Raw genomic sequence first — 21,035 nt, forward strand, 5'->3', positions numbered from 1 at the left:
CCCTAGCCGACCACCGATCCTGAGCAAGTCCTCTTTGTCCATTCTGGGGTTTAGCTTCCTGAGGGTGCTGACCCGAGGAAGGTCTTCTCCCTTGCTGATGGCCTTGATCTCACTTGCATAAGCTGCCTGTTGCACACAGCGGAAGATTGATTTCCTTGCTCTGGAAAGCTCGTCTTCAGTGCGTGGCACTGTGCAGTGATGCCATCCATTGCAGCTACCAGTGGTGCCTCTCATCGGGCGGTGGAAGCAGTCTGCGATATGCATTAGTAGTGCTATCGCTCACACGAGCGTCGTCCATTTCGAGAAATGTTCAAAATGGTGTGGACTCAGTGGACTGCTTGGTCGCACATTTGTTACGAAATTTGTCACTTGAGGACGAATCTCCTTGTCTGACTCAGGCTCTATGAGGCGAAAGGTCTCTTTGGTAGTCCATGGGCCACCGTCTCGTCGTAAGAAGAACGCTGGACCCGTCAGCCAGATGGTTTGATTCAGCAGAGATGCAGGGACGGACCTAGTTGCGAGATCTGTTGGATTATGATCAGTTGGAACGTAATTCCATTGCTCCGGCTGCGTCGATCTCCTGATGCGTTCCACCCGGTTGCTGATGTAGGTGTAGAACCTTCTGGTTTGGTTGTTTATGTAGCCTAGTACGACCTTACTGTCCATGTAGAACTTGACCGCATCCAGTTTGATGTCCAATTCGCCTAAGATCAGTTCCGCCACCTCTGTAGCAAGAACGGCTCCACACAGCTCGAGCCTTGGGATGGTATGTTCCGGGTGTGGTGCCTTGCCGTGGAACTCCTTCCAGAATTCCCACTCAGACGACAGCTCCGGGTCTAGGAACAGAGAGGCCATGGCCGCAGCGACCACCGCCACGACCACCAGCAGAGCGACGAGCAGTAGCTTCGTCTCTGGCTTCCTCTTGTCAGTCAGGACTGGCTTGGAGACATGTGGAGGAACAAAATCCAGCAAAGACGGTGGATGTACGAGGGAAGTTGTGGTCAGCATGGTGGTTTCTTTGTACGTCTGCACGGTACAGCCTGGACTTCTCTCGCCGAGTTTCTCTTTCAGCGTGAAGTGGTTGGGGCACGGTTTGAAGAGCGACGTGCGTCCATTCATGAGCACACTCGTTCTGAATGTGCTAATGTGGTCTGGTTTGTGTCTTCCATCGAGACAAACATCACCTACGATGACCCATCCTAGGTCGAGTTTCTGGGCGTAGGGAGCATCATGAGGTCCGTTGCATTGATTACGAACCTTGTGGACTCTCAGCATGTCCCTGCCGAGCAGAATTAAAATCTGTGCCGCGTGATCCAATGGTGGGATGAACTCTGCTATGGGTTTCAGGTGTGGGTGGTGATGTGCAACTTCGTGCGTGGGAATCTCACTCCTATCGTCCGGTATCTCGTTGCACTCTGTCACCGTAGGAAGGGCTAGCTTCATGGTGCTATCCATGGTTTCCACCATGAGGCCGCTCGCTCTTCTTCCTGCTGTTTCCATCAGTCCTGAGCATGTTCTGAGCGTGTATGGAAAGGAATTCCCACCTACGCTTAGCTGATCAAAGAACTCTGACCTTGCCAAAGACTTGTTGCTCTGGTCGTCCATTATGGCATACATCCTTACTGCCCTTTCAGGATGTCCTTTGGGATACACTCGGACGAGGCATATCTTTGAGCAAGATCTTCCTTTGAAGCCTTCTCCACAGACTTCTGTGCATTTGGTTGTGATTGACGAAGTGAGTACGGCGGTCTCGCATTGCTCCCCGCCGTGCTCTGCTTCGGGATCGGAAGCCTTAGTGCCACTGGGTTTGGAGTAAAATGTGTGCAGAGCAGTTGCGTGTTTGTCGCTGCCACATTCCTCGCACTTGATATCTGCCTTGCAATTCCTTGCAAGGTGGTTTGTAGAAGCACAGCATTTGAAGCACACTCCAAACTCTTTCAGCATGTTCTTCCGCTCTTCCAATGGCTTCCTCCTGAACTCACGGCATTTCTGGAGGGAGTGAGGTTTATCATGCAATGGGCATTGCTTCTCTGGATCCTCTATCTTTTTATTTGTGGTGATTGCCTGGACGGAGTTTGCGAATGTCGTAGGAGAGACCTCAGTCTTGTGTACGGAAATTGGCACTCTCGCTGTTCCTCGTTTCGCCATTGCTCTTTCCATTCTTGGGAGATCTGGACTGGAAATCCCCGTGGTGCCAAACATGAAACTCGGGTCATTTCTGGTCTTAGCCAGGTTGCGGATGAACTTTGAGAAAAAAGAGAATGGGGGGAATGCAACCTGATGCTCTGACTTGTATCTTGAACCCGCTGTTCTCCATTTTTCCTGCACGTCAAATGGCAATTTCTCTACGATGGGGTTCATGCCATGGTAGGTATTCAAGAAAATGAGACCTGGTAAGTAGGGATCAGCCTGGGCTGATTCAAGCTCCATCAAAAGATCTCCAAGCTCTCGTAACCTTTTATTGTCCCTACCAGAGATTTTTGGAAAGTTCTGCAACTTCTTGAAGAGAGCCTTCTCAATAGTTTCTGGGCTACCATAGCACTCCTCGAGCCTCTCCCACACCGCATGCAGGCTTGAGGCGGGGTCATCAATGTTTGCTGACCGGATCCTCTTTGCGTACTCTGCAGATTCATTTCCTAACCATTTCACCAACAGGTCCAGTTCTTTACTTGCAGAGATGTCTGCATTTCGGATTGCATTCCTGAAGCTAGATCTCTAGGCTCGATAGTTCTCAGAGTGGTCATCAAACTTAACGAGTCCTGTGTTGATTAGTTCGCGGTGAGCCAGGTAGCTAGCAAAGTCCCCTTATCCTGCTGATCCAGGGTGTGTCCATACTGGCGCTTGTGAGGTGGCATTATTGGCTGTATTGTCTTGCATGCCGTCATTTGCGATCGCGTTGGACTGTGGGCCCAAAGGGTTTCGATCACGTTGGTTTGATCCCTTTATGTGACTGTCTGGAATGTGGGTCTGACTTGATGCATCCACGTCTGACCCCTAGTGTGCGACGCTGAGTCGGCGACTAACTGCCAGGGCAGGATATGCATTTACACCATTCCCGTAGACAGCATTCATGTTCATTCGGTGTGGAGATGGCGATGCCTGAACGTCCACCCTTTGTTCAGTATCGTTTGGTGGAGGAGCATTGATGCATTGTTCAGACCAGTCCAAAATATTTTTTCTGGTGAGTTGATCACGGTCCTTGACAGGTATCTGAGTGCCAAACTCGCTCCAATTCTCTTCCTTATCCAGGTTGGCTGCTGCTTCGAGCACCTCTGCCTGGGCCCTTGCGGCAGCTGCTTCCTTTTTGAGTTGTAGGGTGCTTAACTTAGCATCCAGCTCAATTTTCTTCCGTGTGGCAGTAGCCACTAATATACTCTCTTGCTCATCAAGCTCTGCTTTTCTCCGTGCGGCAGTAGCCACTAATATACTCTCTTGCTCTGCTTTTTTTTGTTCTGCTTTCTTCCGTGTGGCAGCAGTTGCTATGCTTGCTTCTTCTTGTATGCGGGCCTTTTCAATTAGCATGGTTTCCTCTTCAGCCATATAGGCAATACGGGCGTTTGCTGCTTCTGCTGCTTCACGTGCCTGAGCTGCTGCCATACTAGTGGTTGATGTCTTTGAGTGTGCTGAGCATTTAGATCTTGTGGTGGACCTGGATGAAACAGAGTGCTGGGATCGTGTCTCTCTTAAGCCCTCCACATGATCCATTGCATCTTGTATCACTGACTGCACATTATCATGGAGCAGTTCGAGGAAGTGCTCTTGCGTGCGCACTCCCTCAATGCCCTCATCTGTTTTCACCTTCATCAGGAGGGAGATGTATTTATTTGCCAGGAGCTTGTAGCTTGAGCTGCTCACCTTCACTCGCTGGATGGCCCGCTGAATTGAGGCCACTGTGTCTGAGGCGTTTGAAGCTTCAGATATATCTGCTTCAACCCGGTCCCATGCCCGTTGTATCCTGGCATCAAGGTCCTGTTTCTCAGCATCTAGCTTTCCAAGGCCCGTTGTGTCAACCTGACCTCTCTTTGGGGCCTTGAACTCCCTTGGTCCTCTTGAGGCAGGATGGGAGGTCCTGGATTGCTTAAATCACCTTCTTCAGCATCTCTCCCTGCTGAACTGTGGCTTTCCATGCTGCGATGCTTGCAGCACGATTTTAAAGTAGACTCGTTGCAGAGCTCCTTGCTTGCTGCAGGCTGACTGCTTGAGAGCTCCTTTGCTTGCTGCAGGCTGACTGCTTGAGAGCTTCTTTGCTTGCTGCAGGCTGACTGCTTGAGAGCTCCAAGAAGAATGTATTTTTAAATCCTTTATATTAAGTTTGGTTGCTTGCTTGCGTGCTTGCGTGCTTGCTTGCTTACGACCGTGCAAATCTTTCGGTCGTTTTTTAACCCACTTCCCGTGACCCAATCGAGCTGACATTTTCCACACAGACTCGTTGTGCCAGACAATTAATGTTCGTGGAAAAAAAATTCCCAAAATTTTACACTTTTTAGGCAAAAAAAATGCATTTTACATATATTCAAATAGAACTCATTCATGGCTTTGGCTGAACGTCACAGTGTAAGAGCTCAGAGCGTAACCCCTCCACAGGCCGTGGCAGAGTAGCGCAGTTGGTAGCGCCCTCGCTTCCCATGCCAAAGGTCGCGGGATCAATCCCCGCGTCCTCCACAGGCGAATATATGTTTAAATCCTTTAAAATTAAGTTCGCTGCCACACATATAAAGGATTTATAGTGAAAAACTTTGTTTTTACGGGTTATACTTATTACTTGCAGCAGAGCTGGCTGCAGCACTGGTTGGGAGCTTCAAGAAGAATGTCTTTTTACTGCTGCAGAGCTGGCTGCAGCACTGGTTGGGAGCTTCAAGAAGAGTGTCTTTTTACTGTCTCGGCCTTGCTGTGCGCTGCATTGCACCGCTAGCTGAGTAGATAACCTTGCGTTCAATAAACCCTCGGAGCCAGGATGAACGTCCAACTCCAATCGTCATTTATTGATTTTAACAAGGCAAAAATGGTGAGAAAACACAGATACAGCATCTGTTATAACCAGGAAACACCAACACAATGAACACCACAGCATCAAAACATTGTCTTAGATAACAATAGATCCTGGACGGACCAGGCCCCTACATTACCACTGAACAACTACGCAAGAGCACAAGCCGGTGCGTTGCATAAAGGCACATCGTGTATTCATCCCACTGCACCCCAAATGTACAGCATTACACATAACACTAAACTGTGGATGAGATACTATGGGAACCTCATGAGATACTTTGCTCTCAGGATCGCAACATAGCCACCTGGGCACAAGTCTCACTCGACCTACTAAATCACAAGTAACATCCACAATAAGGAAAGTTGCGGGCTTCATTGCTAACTAGGCCTCGTATTTACCACAAGAACTTAACGGCACCATAAAGGCATTTACATCACTATAACGGTCATTCCAACATTACAACAGCATTGCCAATATTATAAGAATATAAACAAACTTACAGACAATGCTTCCCAAAGTCCCACGATGGACAACTGCGTTTAGCTTCACTGAGACGCGATGTGTGCCGCCATCTTGACTTATCTGTGTAATGGCCGACGCCCGCGTGGTACAGTGGAAATCTAAAATCGTAACTTCCTGGTCACGTGACCACCCCCAGCATCCAAAAACAGGAAATTCCTGTTTTACACACGCCCCACATCTGCCGTGAGGCAAGACACTTATCAGTGCAAGTTGGTAAGGTTGATTTCAAAAACGTAAAAGCATAAAGGTACAGCACAATAATGGTTTACTGTACACTGCCCTCTGCTGGTGTGATGTGGAAACGTTTGTAATGAGCGAGACAAAGGCGACCCAACTCCTCGTGTGCCATGCTGGCCTTCATAGGTGTAGTGACACAACGCTGACTGCTGTCCACCAGTGGTAACTGCAGTGGACAGTTAACGCACACACCGTCGAGCATATACACAGGTGTGCTGGGAGGGCGGCGGAACTGGGGCAAGGGTCACGGTAGACCTCATAGGGATGCCCCTGGAACCCTCTGGTGGATTCGAGAAGGGAGCCAGGCCGTGCCGAGCAGAATATAAGCAGCAAAGAGGGAGAGCTCCGGGCTGCCGGTTCTGTGAGTGGACTCATCTCGTCGTCGCTGTCATCGTCGCTGCCGCCTTCGCCCGATAATTGCGTGGCCAGACAGTAGTTGGCTGTCTGGGTCGATGCCGTCGGTGCATCTAGGACAGGGAAATGTCTAGGCCGGGCTGTACGGCAGTGTGGTAAAGAGAGAGAAGAGGCCGGAGTTGGTGTGAACGGATAATAAAGAGAGACACGGTGCCTCTTGCAACTACCTCGTCTACGACTGAGTGTGTGCACCGCACAACACCCGCACACACACGCCGAGATGAAGGAGGACACTACATAGGTGCTGCTCGCAAACAGTACTTGCCCCAACAGTCTGGTAAGGCTAAACGGGGGATCTTTGTCTTTACAAGTACTGTATTTACAGTGTTTTACTCTCTGCTCCAATACCTATTTTAGATCCGACTGATGTTATTTCCCTCGCCTGGTATAGAGGAGCTCGTGGGTTCGATCCCGACCCTGACCCCTCTATATTTGGAAGATGCATATCTCTTTCATTCTCTTTACCCGTGGTCGCGTGTATTTTTATCCAGTGCTCCTGTTTTTTTTCACATTTAGAATCAACGTCTCACGTTTAGAGTATTTGGCTGCTGCTTTACATTTCCACGTAATAAGCCACTTCGTTGAGCTATAATTATGTGGCCAGGTCACTTCTGACAAAAGAGCTTCATAGCTCAGTGGGTCTGACCTGATAAATAATACAACGTTGATGAAGGAGGAGAGCACAGAACTGCAGTGCAACAGAGCGGGATACGCGGGTACAAGACTGAGGAACTCATGGAAGAGAGGCAGGAGTATGTGCATGACTCTTTCAAGGTAGCGGATCGTGGTGGTGTCATTCCTCTGGCCTTGCACTGCCCTTGTCATATAAATCACTCAGTGTTTGCTATAGCTTTTAATAAACTTTGTAAATAATGCCTTGAGCGAAGGCGCTCTATAAAATAAGATCCCAGCTATGACCACATTCCACACCTGTATCACACGAATTTACTATCCCCATGTTAACAACTATTAGTAACTATATATGACCACTAACCCATTCACAAAAAAGTTACGTATTTATCATTTGTAATTGGTTATGGGCAGTCCTCGGTTTATGATCCTATTACGTTACTGAGACCCGTTCGCATTTTAAGTAAATATTATGTTTTTATATTTCATAGACTCGGGCGTTTATAAGTCGGGAGTTCGTAAGTCGAGGACTGCCTGTATACTTTGGGTTAGATGGTGTGGGTATGAAGATACAATCTCCACCATCTGTCAGAGCAAATCAAATCAAGTGGTCACGTGGGAACCATTTCCAATTGCTTTGGTTTTTTAGCAACCCGTCTGTAAGTCGTTGGTGTGAGGCCTTCAGCTGGCTACACCGGGAGAGCCCTGTCAGTCACAGGCTGGTGGCTAGATGTTAACTACCTCGCCTGCTATGCAGGAGTCCGTGGGTTCGATCCCGATCCTGATGCTTATTGTATATTTCGTGTTCGCCTTCAAGTATCTCAAACCCACTCCCAGTCCCCTGGTCTTTTCCCTCCAATAAACCTAATTAATGACCTGGCTCCCACGTCTCGCTTTCTATGTGCACCGAAACATCTCTACCCCAGCCCTCCGCTGTGCTTCTCAATCAGCTCAACTATCTCGCCACCAGAACTCTGTCCCTACCACACTTCACATACCCTCATCCATCCAAATTTTACCACTTCACGTATGTGCCCCATACCCCACCGCCTCTCATCCACGTTGCACCCATCTGTCACCGTCACTCACCATCACATTCCACCTTATTCCTCCTTCCCTACCACAGCAACATTTGCTAAATTCCCAGCCCATGTCCCTCCATTCCATTCCGTCACATCCCTCACTGACAGCCGCTCCACCCCACCCATTGCTCTCCTTTTGTCCCTTGTGTACCGCCGTGGGCTTGCATTGTAGGATAGAATGTCTCTCTCCGTGGTCGCGAGGATTTTCTCCAGGTCCTCCGGTTTTTCCCTCCACATTTTGAATCAACGTGCCTTCAGATAATTTGGCTGCTGCTAAAAATGTACACGTGATAATCCAATTCATCGAGCTATTATTTGTGGCCAGGTCGTTTATGGCCATATCTAGTATAATAAAAATACTTTCTTTCATTTAATAAACAAAATAGTTGACTTGGAAGACTTCTGCTCACAGTCGTGCATGGCCTCATGTCGTCACTCATAGTTGTTCCTTCCACGAAATTGTATTACCTGGGTAAAATAAAAGTTAGGTTCAGTAGCTGAAACCATTTTCTCACTGGTGACAGCCCAGCGTTGTTTTCTGATTAACCCGTCCACCTCCATAAATCTCGACAACTATGCAAAGTGGCATTATTTCAAGTGGGTGATGCATACGCAATTTTTATGTATGTGGATGTGGTAATGCTAAAGTGGTTGGGGGTATTGATTAGTGCGCTAAACTGTGAACCAAGCGATATGTAAATTTGGCGGTGGGTGGCTACAGGTAACAATGAAAATTACACCAACGGACGAGTTCAAAACGCCGCTGTAAGTCGTATGGGGCTCTGTTGCGCAATCTGTAGGTGGCAGGCTGTTTAAATCGCCCCGAGGGGTGATTCATTGAAGGTCTGCGCCATTATCTCTATGCAAGCAGTCGAGAAAACATGACTGATAACGGCACAACAGAGGCTCAGTAAACTTTATTAGTGCAAATAAATCGCGACGTTGTAAATTAAAAATAACCTATCAGGATTTCTTATTAAGCAGTGGAGTGTAACCTACATTCTACTCGAGGGGGGGGGGTGGGGGAGGAGTGCACGTTCAGCCGCTCACTACAAATGTCTTCTGTGCCACGGAAAGAGCCCGTCAGCCCGACATCCATCAGAGAGACACAGAGAGCTTGGCCTGTGCGTAAGCGCTACAAGCGCCCATTGAAGTGTGGACCTCAAAGGCTTGGATCGTTAAGCGTTTGGCTTAATGATCCAAAGCTGCAAGGGAATCAACAGAATATTTAGCAGTTACCAGTTAAAGTCCACTGCACTATGAGCTCTTATTCATAGGTGACCTAGCCATAGCTCATGACCGCACTGACTGATATCACCACACGTGGACATTTGTAGCAGCAGCCAAATCATCTGAACCAAGGAACGCGGAGAAAAATCCAAGCTCCGACCACCACAGGGAGAGAGAACACGCAGACTCCAAATGTACAACAGCAGGCATCGCCAGACTCTGGCAATTAAACCCATGACCTCCTGTGTACCGGGCGAGGGAGATGACATATTATTGGTGGCAATTAGCAGAAAATCATTGCCTTGGCATTAAAATCATGCATTCACTTCTATAATGCAATATTCTGGGGAAACCATCTGCTTTGAATGGATGGCATTGTTGAATGAATGTCCCTTTGCCTGACTGCCTCTTCTATCTTGTTTTATGTATCCATACAGTCTCAATGTAACTCTACATCTCTGTAATAAATAACATTATAAATACCAATAAATATATATATAGGTATATAGATATATATATGGCCAAAAAAAAAGTAATAAAACGCATCTTCATAGCCCTGCACAAGTACTTCAAAATAGTATGTGCCATTCATTATCTTTTGCGCTAAGAACTTGGCGACCCCAGTTTGATTCCCACTCATGGCCACCAACAACAGTAGCGATTAATTAATTATCTGAACCGGTTCTGGGCCTCCCATAGGTCGAATCAGCCTCAAATGAGTACCTGGTGCAGTAAGGTGGTTTGACTTGGTGCTGGCCACCCACCTCCTTGTGTGTCATGATGGCCGTTATAGGTGCTCAGTAACAGCCCGTTTAGTCTATTAAAGTTATACGGGGGATCTTGTTTAGTGTTGCCTGGTAGGGAAACCTTTCTAAAAACAAGATTGTCCATGTTGGTTGCTAACCATCTAAATTAATCAGGCATACAAATGTGATTGCATTAACTACAATGGTTAACGGACCAGTCTTGGTGTGCGTGATGTTTACATCCCCGATTAGCATGGTTGGCTAAGTGCGATGCAAAATAAGTTCAACACACATACATATAAGAACATGACGTTTCCTTCATCTGACCACTGCTACATAGAATCGCCGTCTCTATCTGATGTCGAACTGGAAACATAATTGTGAGCAAATAAATCATCACATGCATTATGTATCGGATATCAATTTCTATTGGAGAATACCACTTACGCTTTTATACATTGAAAATATAATAATCGTCGCTGGCAATGGTCGCTGATGCTCCTAAGACATCTCCACCTCACGCGTAAACGAGCCCACATCACGAATCCCTCAACTGGCTCCCCACCCTATCCCAAGTCAACCTCAAGGGCCCACTGATACTCTTCACACTCTTCTAGGGACTTGACCATTATTTACCTCCCTCTCCCCTTCCATCTGCACTCTCTCTGCTCCAGCAGCAAAGTCCTCATGCTGAAGTCTCCGGTCAATCTCCGCTCAGTGGGGAGGACTTTTCATTCTCAAAACCTGAATCCCCTTCTCCCAACTGCGCGTGCATCTTCACTCCAAGTCTGTGGCCAGGAGCAGCTTCAAAGCCCCTACATTTACTTGAGCACATCATGTTACGAGAGATGTCCATCATTGTTGAACAGTAGCTCTTTTGACTGAATTCCATTGTAATGAAAGGCTTGCTATACTGCAATTAACACGACAATACACTTGCAGTGCCGCTGAAATTGAAGCGACACTGAAAGGTCCCATGTTGCTGCAAGCTTCTTAAATCCCACCACCTCTGTCCACTCAGCCACATAAATGGACACAGCACAGTTGGTCGATCGGCAGGTCACGGGCGGTGGTGATGTGAAGCATGGGCAACTCCCACGTCTTTCAAGGCATCTGTGCCCAGCGTGGAAGAGTAAGCCAAAGACACCACTCGAGAGGGGCTCTCTATAGAGCTCCATATAGCAAGAGGACCATCATCCGGGGGTGGCAACAAGGGAATCAACTTGCAGGGCTGCACCTTTACTGACCGCACCGTCATTGATCAACCACGACGTGTGTGGGTCCATGTACGGCGTGCGAGTCGAGGTCCAGGGATCTGTTAGACGATCTCTCTGAGGCGGCACTGCTGAGTTTCATCATCATTGTCTCCGTCATTGACGAACGCTTCGTTGTCTCCGCCCACAGCACCACTCCTCGATTGCTGCCGTGACGACGATGACGATGACGACGATGACGACGACGACGACGACGACTCCCCATAGGAGAGCACGTGCAGCAGCGTGAACAACCTACACGGGGGTGGAGGGGGTTGGGGACACAAAGTGGAAGTGGGGGGGGGGGGGGCGCCGTGGTGGCGAGACTTCAAAAGGTCACGGGACAGACCCACGGGCTAATGGTAAACTGACTGAGATGACTGGCAGATGCACCAGCTATGCCCCCTACTGTGCCAACTTGTTGAGTTTTAGTCGCCCGGTGTTCCGCCTGTTGTGGTGAGCATTGCTCCTCTGCTCTCCGTTGTTGCTAGAGGGTGACTGCCTCTAACTGCCCAGCAGCGTCCTTAACGAGCCTTCTCCATAGAGGCCGATCTTGACACCACTGGTTCTAGTCGTTGGCAAGTCCACTCAGCTCCACATACTCCCATACTGCATCAGTCCATCTCTTCTCCAGTCTATGTCGTGCCCGGTTAGCCCCCTCTATGCAGCCAAAGAGAAGCCGCTTTACCATGCGATGGCTGGGCATAGGGGCTACTTGATCCAGCCAACACAGCCGCGCTAGCCAGAGGAGTTCACCGTCCAGATCTTTCAAGGATATGTGAGCTCGTTACACAATCCAGTCTGGTTACACTCGGGATGGATTGTAGGCAGGGTCAGCCTGAATGTTTCTAACTGGCACAAAAATGTTCCTTTAGAGGCCTCCACGTCATTCTCAAAAGCATAGATAAGGGAGGGCATCACTGTGGCCGAGAAAACCTGGAGCTTCGAGTGACAGACCAAGGAGCTTTCACACAGCGTCACGCAGCCAAATGAAAAGATAATGCTGCCTGACTGATTCGGAGTGAGACCTCGGCTGCCAAACAGGAGCTGGTCAAAAGCACACTACCCATACTCACACAAAGATAAGGATCCCCAGTATAGCCTTAAGATACTGTTTGGGCAAGTGCTGTCAGCGAGTAGCACCTCTGAAGGCCAGCACGGCACACGAGGGGGAGGTCCAGGACCAGTTCAGATAAATGTCACTGTTGTTGTTCACCGAGTCGACACGCACACATACCTCCTATGGCCATGCGTGGGTCTACCCCCCACCCCCTCACCTGTGGTACAGCATGGCCAGGAACTGGATTATGAGCATGCTGGCGGAGGTGATGAGGAACATGAAGGCGAGGGGAGGCACGTCGATGACCGTCCCCTCATTCTTCGTGCTCGGGATCTTGATGTTAAGGACGGCTCCCACGAACTGCAGTGCCAGGGTCGCCACCAGCCACAGCGCGTTGATCAAGAAGTAGACAAACGTGCCCTGCACGTTGGGACAGACAGACCTGGCCTGCTTTACATTGCATTGGCCGGGGGGGGTGACCCGAGGTTGTTTAGGAACCCCCTCTTTGTGAGTTCAATTCCCTCCCCTACTGTCCATGCCCAACACCAAATTGTAACTTGTGTTGTTATTGTTTCATGGTTTATACATTTTAGAATGATTAGAATAATTTGCAATAAATTAGTAGGAATAATAAGTCATACATAATACAATGTCCTTTTAATCTTCTTCTAGCACAGACCAAGTACGGTAAGTACTCGCTTAATGCCTGGTGTTTGCACAACGCGTTGTCGCTGTAACGCAATTATTCTGTTATTGAAGCATCTCCGGTACTCGCGATGATGCGTCGCCAGTACCTTATTTCTTATCTCGAAGAGTTCCTGATTCACACGTTTCTTGTGAGCGTTGTCTTCCTCCAGAGGCTTGAGGTAGTCGCTGATCATGCTCTTCCAGAACTCGTCTTCCTCCTATCCATTCCCGATCATGGGACAGAAGGTACACTTTGTGCGATTGTCCAAATAACAACAACTTACTCCGATGAATAATATTAATATTAAGTTGTAATTCCCCACCACTGCACAGTTATTTGCTCGCTGTCGAAGAAAGATATAGGGAGCGACTCGGTGAACCGAGGAGGAATCACAGATAGATGGGAAAGCCGCAGCCATGCACACCATGTGACAGTGCTACCAACAACTGCCCACGCTATGCAGTCCTCTGTATATAAACGTGTTCTCGGCCAATTAATGAGGGTTCACATGTGGCAGGAAATCGGAGCAACTGGAGAAACAAACGCATGTGAGGGAGCAACACTCCATCCCACAGAGACGGAACAGTGGAGTCCACATTTGCTGTACCGCCCTCGCCTGTCGAGCCAGGGTGCTGCTCCTTTCTGATGCCCACGGGAAGGGAGATTCATGACATCATCTCAGTGTGTAATCCACCAACCACGCGTAGTAGCAGCGTTGCCACCACCACCTCCAGAATAATAACATCACTTCCTCCCCATTGCCCAGAATTGTTATCCAGAATGCGCTATCAGTGTCCTGGCATGAGATAAAACTGCAAGTAGAACTCTCGCAGAGAAATGCAGTGAAGCCCTACACCGATAGAGAATGGCCCAACAGAAGCGGATATCACAGAACTAGTGCTAAGGTCCCTTTTTTCAAACTATTTCAAAGCCACACATTAGAGAAACGCGCCACTTGTCTAATCATCACAGAAAACGACACTCAGACAAGTGACTAATCAGCGAAATTTGGACAACTGGGCAACACGTTGAACAATTAAAAGCCAGACAGCGGGGGGGGGGGGGAAGATGATGACTTCTAAATCCATTGCATTGTTTAGTACAACAAACCCAACAATCATATAAAATATAAAGCATAAACATCTCGATATTATTTTGATAAATGTACTTCAATTGGAAGGGCCCAATTAGCTGCCATGCTCTGTTTTATGAGATATTTTCTTAATCAAAGTAAAGCAAGCATACAAAATGCATGTTTAGGTCTTTGTAGGCAGGCTTTTAAACATACAACCTGGAACACAACACACACGCTGGCATTGCTATCATCTATTCCAATAACAACCTCTGCTGTACTTTCTAAACTGAGCTCTGACGATTACCTTTCCTCCACAACCACTGTAGTGCAGTTTCCTCACTAAGATCTCTATCAATGTTTGTCCTTATCTTCTGGGCACTTATACACAACAAGGACAAAGATCCTCGTGTAGCCTTAACAGACTGATGGAGAAAGTGCTTGAAGCGACCACCTCCGAACGCCAGCACAGCGCACGAGGTGAGTGGCGAGCACCACGCCCGACCACCTTTGTGTTCTCATTTGAGATTTTTATACACAGCTCCAGGTACTCATTTGAGGCTGAGTCGACCTAGGGGAGGCCTAGGACTGGTTCAGATAATCGTCACTGGTATTGGTAGACGTGAGTGGGAATTGAACTCGGGTCACCAGATTCTAAGTGCAGTGTGTTAACCACTGCGCCACTGCTCCCCACAATGTATACATAGCACACGTGCAGAGAGTGGTACACACAGACACACGGACGCACAGGCACAAACACAAAGACACAGCCATAAAAACACACATACACAAGGACCCACCTGATCGAGGGAGCATCTCTGTGTGATAGTGTAACCCTGAGGCAGGACGTTCTCAAACATGACCTGCATCTTGTGGTGGCACTGCCACACGAGGTCATGGCACCCTGCAAGGAACAAAGGAAGCAAGCGATGTGTGGTACGCTCCCAGTGGAAAGAGCTGCATTGATATCAACGATGATTACACGTTGGTGATTATTCTTATCGTTAGGCTGGTGTAGCCTGCAAGAAAGCCTGGCTGAGTCACAAGGCACTGTCTTCATGAGGATCTTAACAAGTTACCGTAGTAGAGGGGTAATGTTGCTGCTTAGTGTGGTCCCAATTAAGTGATTTGCAGGTATTTTTTTTCAGGATTGTTATATTTTGGTCAATACCAATTACACATGGGAGGAAACTTGAGAACCCGGAAGATGTCCATGCAGAACAGGGGAAGAGAATAGAGTCACCCACGCTTCTACTGCAGCAGCAGCAGCGACATGCACTCATTACACACAGAGTGCTTGCCACAAATGAACCACAATACATTGCTGATCTCGTCAAGGAGCATAAACAACCACACAAACTTCGTTCATCCGCTTATTGAACAAAGACGGTCACCGCATCGCGCGATTTAGATGCATGATCTTGTTTAACTGACAAGCAAAGACTTTGCCTTTGCTTCATGAAAATCTTACCTTTGGCATGGAGGGCGAGGTCCGTGTCTGATTCCTCTGGAGGTCGTCTTTCGCTCTCTGCTCCTTCTAGATGCTCCATCTGAGTGCTCGTGGTGTCCTGTTGTCTCGCCTCGAGTGGACGTAGCGTCGTCTCTTCTTCGAGTTCCACCGCGCACGACTCTACTCGGCTGGGAGGGATGATGACAAACCGTTAAACTAAACCATTTTTGAGCTCTACAGTTCTTTTTCAGAATCAACCTTGCTATCACAAATTATAACTCAATGAAGTGGCTTATGACGTGGAAAATTCCAGCAGCCAAATACTCTAATCGCATGATGGTTCTAAATAAGGAGAGAAAGGAATAGACGCAGACTCCACATAAGCAACAGGCATCGTCAGGGTTGGGATCGAAGCCACGACCTCCTGCATACCAGGCGAGGTAATTAACATCTCACCACCACGGCGCCTCAGATATGAGCACAACCAGAATCACATTCTATACGTTGAGACAAGACTCATCATTGACTTTTGAGAAAAATGTTGTGTCGTGAACCCTCCTCCACCCGACATAGCCAATCAATAACAAGAATCTGTATTTATACTGCAGGAGGAATCCGATGAGCAATTAATCTTTTTTCACAGATGTTCAGTAGGGGCATGGGGTCAGAAAGTTACAGCAAAAAATAATATAAAAAACGATATGAGTGCCAGGTATAGGAAAGTAAGCAAATTACTAACAAATCAAGAAATTTAAATAAAGCATATGAGTGCAAATTGTATAAGTACATGAGTTACTGCCGATTGTTCAATACTAAATGCAAGCTTGGGGCAAGGCAACAAAACAACAACAGTCCCAAACCACACCAAGATAACACACAGTCCCTCAATAACATTACACAAACATTGAACTATCAATACACGAGAGGTAAGGATCAAAGTAAAAAGCATGGCTACAGGAGCTGATTGAGGTGGTGGTACCTTGAAATGTCATCCTCCTGACTCATCGCCGCGTATTCCTTCGGATAGACGCTGATCCTCCACTGGAAGCAGTCCCAATCGAGTGGCAGCACACAGAATGTCGCATCATTGCAACGATGCTTGCTTTTCTTCTTCTGCTAGGTGGGGGGGGGGGTGGGCATTGTGTGGTAGGGTCCTTCAACGATATCAATCCAGCAGGAATTGCAAACAAACTGGAAGGTAGCTGCAGCTGATCGGTGAACCAGCGGCAATAACTGTCAGACCTCTGCGGTCCTCTATGTATGAAGGTTTTATTGGGCACTCATTGTGTCTACTAGTAAGAAGAAATCAGAGCACCATGGTGAAAACCCAAAATTGCGAGGGAGAAACATTCCGTCCAATACAGATAGAACAGAGAGCGTCCACAATTGTATTACTGCATTCTCCTGGCAAGCCAGGGTACGACTTCATCCTCGACATCCACAACATACATCTGAACCAGTCCTTGGCCTCCCCTAGATTGACTTAGCCTCAAAAATGAGTACCTAATGCGGTGGTTAGTTAACATTTCCACAAAGGAGACAAAGGCGGCCCGCGTGGTGCTGGCCACCCACCTCCGTGTGTGCCATTCCAGCCTTCACTGGTGCTTCTCCCTAACAGCACTTGCCCGAACAGTCGGTTCAAGGCTACACGGGGGATTTTTCTCTTGGGAGGGGTGGGGGACATATGTTACACTTCTTTCGCAGTGTACGTAGCTAATCGTGCTAATGGGAGGTGCGGGACAGAGCAACAGAGGAGAATGGAGCAACTCTCCAAATAGCTATACTCTTTCGTTCTTTCGGTAAAGTCACGTAGGTATAAAATGAAATAAATCACGACGTTTCGATCACAACACAAGCGGTCGTCCTCAGGCGGAAAAAATATAATCCAGCAATGGAACTGCTGAACCAGCGAGACAGCAGTTACAACAAGGTTATATATGCGGTATTACCTTGTTGTCCCGGCATCTCTTGAGCAAGGTTAGCAATTTTTCCGCCTGAGGACGAACGCTTGTGTTTTGATCGAAATGTCGTGATTTATTTTATACCTACGTGACTTTACCGAAAGAATCAAAGAGTATGGATTCCTCCAGTCACGAAAGCTTAAAATCAAGATTGAACCGTCTCTACGGGGAGGGTTTCCACACATCTGTTAGAGCTGTGAACAGACTGCAAGACAAGAAGGCTCACCTGATCGATTCGCTCACCTTTCTCAAGAGATACCGCTATAACAAGGTAATACCGCATATATAACCTTGTTGTAACTGCTCTCTCGCTGATTCAGCAGTTCCACTGCTGGATTATATTTTTCTGCCTGAGGACGACCAGCTTGTGTTGCGATCGAAACGTCGTGATTTATACATTTTATACCTACGTGACTTTACCGAAAGAACCAAAGAGTATGGATTCCTCCAGTCACGAAAGCTTCACTCCAAATAGCGTTGGAAACAAAAACAACGACAGGAATAACGATAACAAGCAAAGTAACTCACCTCTTTTGGGGTGGGCTCAGAAGGCGCCTTGGTCTCGCGCGTGCCCCACGATACGTTATACATGTGTAGTGGTGATACGCGCTGGGTGTGTATGTCGTGTGCCAGCGCGTATGTGCGGGTGTGTGTGTGGTGACGCGCGCTGACGGGGAGGAGCAGGCGTCAGTGCGCGGGTGGGGGTAGTGCTGCTGATTGGCTGTGTGCCGGTGACGCGCCCAGAGGGAGTGATCGGGTAGCAGCGCGGTGTGATTGGTCGGAGAGTGGAAACACGCGCTGAGCGGAACCGGATCGTGGGGATAGCGCGTGGGGATTGGGTAACGGAGGAGCGGTGCCGACGTTGAGGTCCGCATCCGCTCCGTCTCCCGGGAAGAAGGGGTATATAAGGTGATGCACAGAGGAGCAAGGGGCAGAAGTGGAACCATCTAAGAATGAAGACGAAGGTGTAGAGATAGAGCCCGGAGAGGAGAGAAATGGAGAGTAGAAGGGAGTAAGGTATAGTGTGTAGCCAGCGAGAGAGAAAGGTCTACACGAGCTGAGTAAGGTATAGTGTGTAGCCAGCGAGAGAGAAAGGTCTACACGAGCTGAGTAAGGTATAGTGTGTAGCCAGCGAGAGAGAAAGGTCTACACGAGCTGAGTAATGTATAGTGTGTAGCCAGCGAGATAGAACGGTCTACACGAGCTGAGTAATGTATAGTGTGTAGCCAGCGAGATAGAACGGTCTACACGAGCTGAGTAATGTATAGTGTGTAGCCAGCGAGATAGAACGGTCTACACGAGCTGAGTAATGTATAGTGTGTAGCCAGCGAGATAGAACGGTCTACACGAGCTGAGTAATGTGTAGTGTGTAGCCAGCGAGAGAGAACGGTCTGCACGAGCCGAGTATGCATACGGTGTAGCCAGCGAGAGAGAACGGTCTGCACGAGCCGAGTATGCATACGGTGTAGCCAGCGAGAGAGAGGCAAAGTCTACACGAGGCGAGAGAGGAGAGTGTAGCAGAGGCGCAGAGTCTACACGAGGCGAGAGAGGAGTGTAGCCGAGGCGCGGAGTCTACACGAGGCACAGAGAGCCGGCAGCACAGAATCCTGAGTCAAGAGAAGTGCGGTGTGAAGAAGAGAGGTCACGCGTTGTGTTGTTACAAGTCAAGATTTAATAAAAGAAGTGTGTTCCCGTCAAGGAGTTTCCTGCCGTCATTTTCCAATACTTCATCTGGCGTCAGAAGTGAAACGGGCTTCCAAGTATGGAGACGAGGAAGACCCGTAGGACCCACGGGATTGACCGCGAGGAAGACCTGGACGACTCGGAGCCGCTGGTGGCGGGGGGTGAGGAAGAGGACTTGCCCACGCTGCAGGGTCCGTCGACGGCGCCGGCCGAGCGACCGGGGACAGACGCCGGGCTTCGTGAGGCGCACTCCCGACTGGCGGAGCTGCTGCTCGCCGCCGCGTCCATCTTGGCGGAGATCAGCTCGTCGGGAGGAGCGGGGACGGTGGGGGACATTTTACAAGGTCGCCCCGCAGATTCCCGCCAAAACGAATGGGGGATTCCCGCCATTGCGCCTGGGCCTACTTTTGGCGGGAACGGCGAGCGCCACGTGGTGGTGGGTTCCCAAGCGCGCGCATCGACTTCATCAGCGCGCGAGGGGGTCCGCCATCTTACGTCTGCTGCTGGAGCCGCCATCTTAGACACCGACGGACAGGCGGAGAGGAACCACGAGGCGGATGACTTCATTTTTCAGCAGCGCCTGCCCACGTTGTCAGCCTTCAAGGCGGAAGGCGGAGACTGGGGCCAATTTCAGCGAAGGTTTTTGGCGCATCAAGAGATGTCAGCGTGGTCCGATGCTACGGCGCTGCGGGCATTGCCCGCCATGCTGGACGACGATGCGCTCGCGGCCTTCAGGGCTGCACGGAAGTCGGACCGCTCCACGCTGAAGGATGCGCTGGGTTTGTTGGCCAGGGTCTACGGGCCTCCCTCTACATGCCGCCATCAGTTCTACGCAAGACGGAAAGCGGCCACGGAGACCGCGCTGGCCTATCGCACGGCGTTGCTGGCTCTTGCTGATGCTGCGTTCCCTCGGATGGACGAGGAGGGCCAAGACGCGATGGTTTTGGAGCAGCTGCTCAAGTTGGCGCAGGACCTGGGGGTCCCTATCAACACAGCTGACGACATTGATATTTCTTCTTTGAGAGTCGCCACGAGTATTCAAGCGCACGAGGCCCTACAACGGAAGCAAGGCATTGGTTGCAACGCTGCTGTCGTCGCAGCCCCGGGGTTGGTGGTCGCCGAACCCCAAGTCGTCAGCCCACGAGAGGAGGCGTTCGCCACGGGACGACCAGGGGACTGGAGGCCGGGGGCCCGGTCGCCTCTGCGATCGGGCCGAAAGTCGGAGCAACCAAGATCTACTCCGACCCTCGTCACGTGCTATAACTGCGGCCTCCGGGGCCACGTGGCGTCCGGGTGCCGCGCTCCGCGGCAGCGCGCCATGGGAGCTCGGCTGGACGACGACCGAGAGCCCAAGTCATCTCTACAATCCCCGGCAAGTCGCGGCACCTCACACGCTCGGCCTGTTTATTCGGCACACATGGGACGCCGCGTTGCGGCGGAGGAGGGCCGGTTAAGGTTCGGGGATTCGGTTCGGCGAGGGGGGTTCGGCCGGGACCAGGGAGACATTGAATGGGCGGAATTGGGGCATAGAATTGTGGCTGCTTCGGCGGGTTCGTCCGTTGTTACGGGATCTATTGATGGGGTTGAGATTAGGGTGTTAGTGGACACGGGGGCATCGGCAACTATTATATCGGACCTCATTTATAATATTCTTCCAGTCCATTGTCGTCCGCTGCTTCCAGTGGATGTGCCATTTTACGCCGCTAATGGGGGATCGTTGGGCATTATCGGTCAGGTTAGGGCGTCCATTTGCATTGGAGATATCAAATTATCGGGACCCGTTTTCGTTTCGTCTTCCTTGGCAGTTCCGTGTCTTTTGGGCACTGACTTTTTGGCTAAAATGCCCATTAAAATTCTTATCGATCAACGATGCATTGAACTGCCATCGGGTCGCCGGATTTCATTTTTGACGGGCCCTACTGACATTCGGACGGCGTGCGCTACGATACAAGCGGTGGCGACGCAGACAGTGCAAGTGCCCCCGGGTTCACAGATGTTGATTCCCCTCCGGTTGCGA

The 21,035-nt window shown here is 49.4% G+C and overlaps 1 protein-coding gene across 1 annotated transcript in view; it reads right to left on the bottom strand.

Moving 5' to 3' along the window:
* Positions 1-9,002: 9,002 nt before the first annotated feature.
* LOC144947422 (chitin synthase chs-2-like) overlaps positions 9,003-21,035 on the bottom strand; it is a 52,260-nt gene continuing 40,227 nt past the window's right edge. The window contains exons 8-15 of the mRNA XM_078876671.1: positions 17,802-17,926; positions 17,084-17,096; positions 16,354-16,490; positions 15,396-15,562; positions 14,725-14,828; positions 12,959-13,069; positions 12,382-12,584; positions 9,003-11,359 (exon numbers count right to left, since the gene is read on the bottom strand). Of these exons, the coding sequence (XP_078732797.1) occupies positions 11,170-11,359; positions 12,382-12,584; positions 12,959-13,069; positions 14,725-14,828; positions 15,396-15,562; positions 16,354-16,490; positions 17,084-17,096; positions 17,802-17,926 (1,050 nt within the window). The 3' untranslated portion in view covers positions 9,003-11,169. The remainder of the gene's footprint in view (positions 11,360-12,381; positions 12,585-12,958; positions 13,070-14,724; positions 14,829-15,395; positions 15,563-16,353; positions 16,491-17,083; positions 17,097-17,801; positions 17,927-21,035) is intronic.

This window comes from Lampetra fluviatilis, chromosome 45 (genome assembly GCF_964198595.1).
Source record: "Lampetra fluviatilis chromosome 45, kcLamFluv1.1, whole genome shotgun sequence".
Lineage (NCBI taxonomy): Eukaryota > Metazoa > Chordata > Hyperoartia > Petromyzontiformes > Petromyzontidae > Lampetra > Lampetra fluviatilis.